Raw genomic sequence first — 1,540 nt, 5'->3', positions numbered from 1 at the left:
CTGTCTGTCTATCTGTCTGTTGAGGGCCACATCTTGGCTCTGCCCTTAACTAGCTGGGTGACTCTGGTCAAGTTCCTTAACCTTGCTGTGCCTCAGTCTCCTTATCTGTAGTATGAGGATAATAACAATGCTGACCTCATAGGGCAGCTCTGAGGACTGGGTGAGTGGGATTGCAGAGCCCTCAGAGCTGGCCCAATGTGTGGTAGGGCTGGTCTGATGCACAGTGTTGGTGCCAGGGAAGGCCACTGGGATAGCTCCCTCTAGGTGAGCACACTGAGGCTCAGATGGAGCCCTCTATGGTCCCGGAACTACTGTGCCTGGTGCCTTGCAGAGGAGCTGAGGCTCAGCCCCATGAAGGCACTGGCCCAGCTAAAGGCAGGGCCAGGCCCCTGTCCCCGTGCACCTCCATGGGCCTGGGTGGCCGAGGGGCCAAGGGCTCCTGCACACAGCCTCTGCAGCTCCAAGTCACCCGCCGGTGAGGGGCTGCAGCAGAAACCCCCAGGGCGTGGTGGAAAGTCCGAAATTCTACAGGAGCCTCTTGGTTAACCTCCAAGCAAGAGGCTGGGTGACGCCTGCCTGTGGTGGTCAGGCCCTGGGCTGATGACACAAGTGCACCTGCAGGGATGTCAGGGCTTTTTTTTTAAAATGAAGAGCACACTTGCTCTGCAGTTTTCAATTCCCTTTAACAACTGCTTTGTGTCCCTCGATAACTACTTAACCACCCGGGGAGGGGGAATCTACCAGGCAGCAGGGAGGAGGGAGACGCTGAAAGGAGAGAGGGAAGCCCAGCTGTCCTGGCTGTCTGAGACAACCCCACCTCCTCCCCAGGCTTGTTCCCAAACACCACCCCCTGACGTCTCTTCTGGAACAATCTCGGCAAGTGCAGAACTCTCAGGGGGACCCTGGGCCTGCAGGTGGGGGGAGAAACCAAGACAGCGCTCCCGTGTCGGGAGGAGGGTCCCCACACTGTCCCACCCGGAGCTCCCCAATTCAGCATAAAACGGCACAGCCTATCCCACAGGAGAAGCGCTTGTGACACCCCTCATCCAATCGGTCATCCGTCCAGCCTAGCGTCCCTCCTCCTCTACCCCCTGCGGCCCCGCTCTGTCCTAACTCGGGCTTCCCGTCTACTCTCCAGCCCAGTCCTGAGGGCCACTGTTTCCCGCCTGACCCGTCGCTTCTGCGGCCGCGTCGACCGGCCTGGTCCAGAGCTGCACGTGCGGAGGAAAGCGCGGCCAGCCGGGAGGGTGCGGGAGCGGGCTGGGGCCGGCGGGACCCGCCCTGCACCCAGTCCCGGGGCAGTTTCCATCACAGCGTTCCGGCGCACACGCGCCCCCGCACTGATTGGCTCCGGGGCCGCCGCCTTTGCTCTTTCCGTGGGTCGCGGCTGGTATAACAGAGCCCGGGTCGGTGGGAGCGCACAGCCGGCCGAGGGGAGGGAAGAGCCGGTGCAGCGCAGGGGCCCGCCCGGCAGGGAGACGCGGCTCGGACACCCCAGAGGGCGCCGCGGCCAGCAGAGGGCGCGCTGCCCGCCCCGGCC

General features: G+C 63.2%; 1 protein-coding gene across 1 annotated transcript in view; it reads left to right on the top strand.

The window, feature by feature from the left end:
- Positions 1-407: 407 nt before the first annotated feature.
- The window catches only part of AIRE (autoimmune regulator), a 12,432-nt gene continuing 11,299 nt past the window's right edge, over positions 408-1,540 (top strand). Inside the window, exons 1-2 of the mRNA XM_008567706.1 lie at positions 408-475; positions 1,067-1,390. Coding sequence (XP_008565928.1) covers positions 408-475; positions 1,067-1,390 — 392 coding nt within the window. The remainder of the gene's footprint in view (positions 476-1,066; positions 1,391-1,540) is intronic.

The sequence above is a fragment of the Galeopterus variegatus genome, unplaced genomic scaffold, assembly GCF_000696425.1.
Source record: "Galeopterus variegatus unplaced genomic scaffold, G_variegatus-3.0.2 Scaffold336, whole genome shotgun sequence".
NCBI lineage: Eukaryota > Metazoa > Chordata > Mammalia > Dermoptera > Cynocephalidae > Galeopterus > Galeopterus variegatus.
The sequence above is the reverse complement of the archived record's forward strand: the minus strand, read 5'-3'. Positions and strand labels throughout refer to the sequence as shown.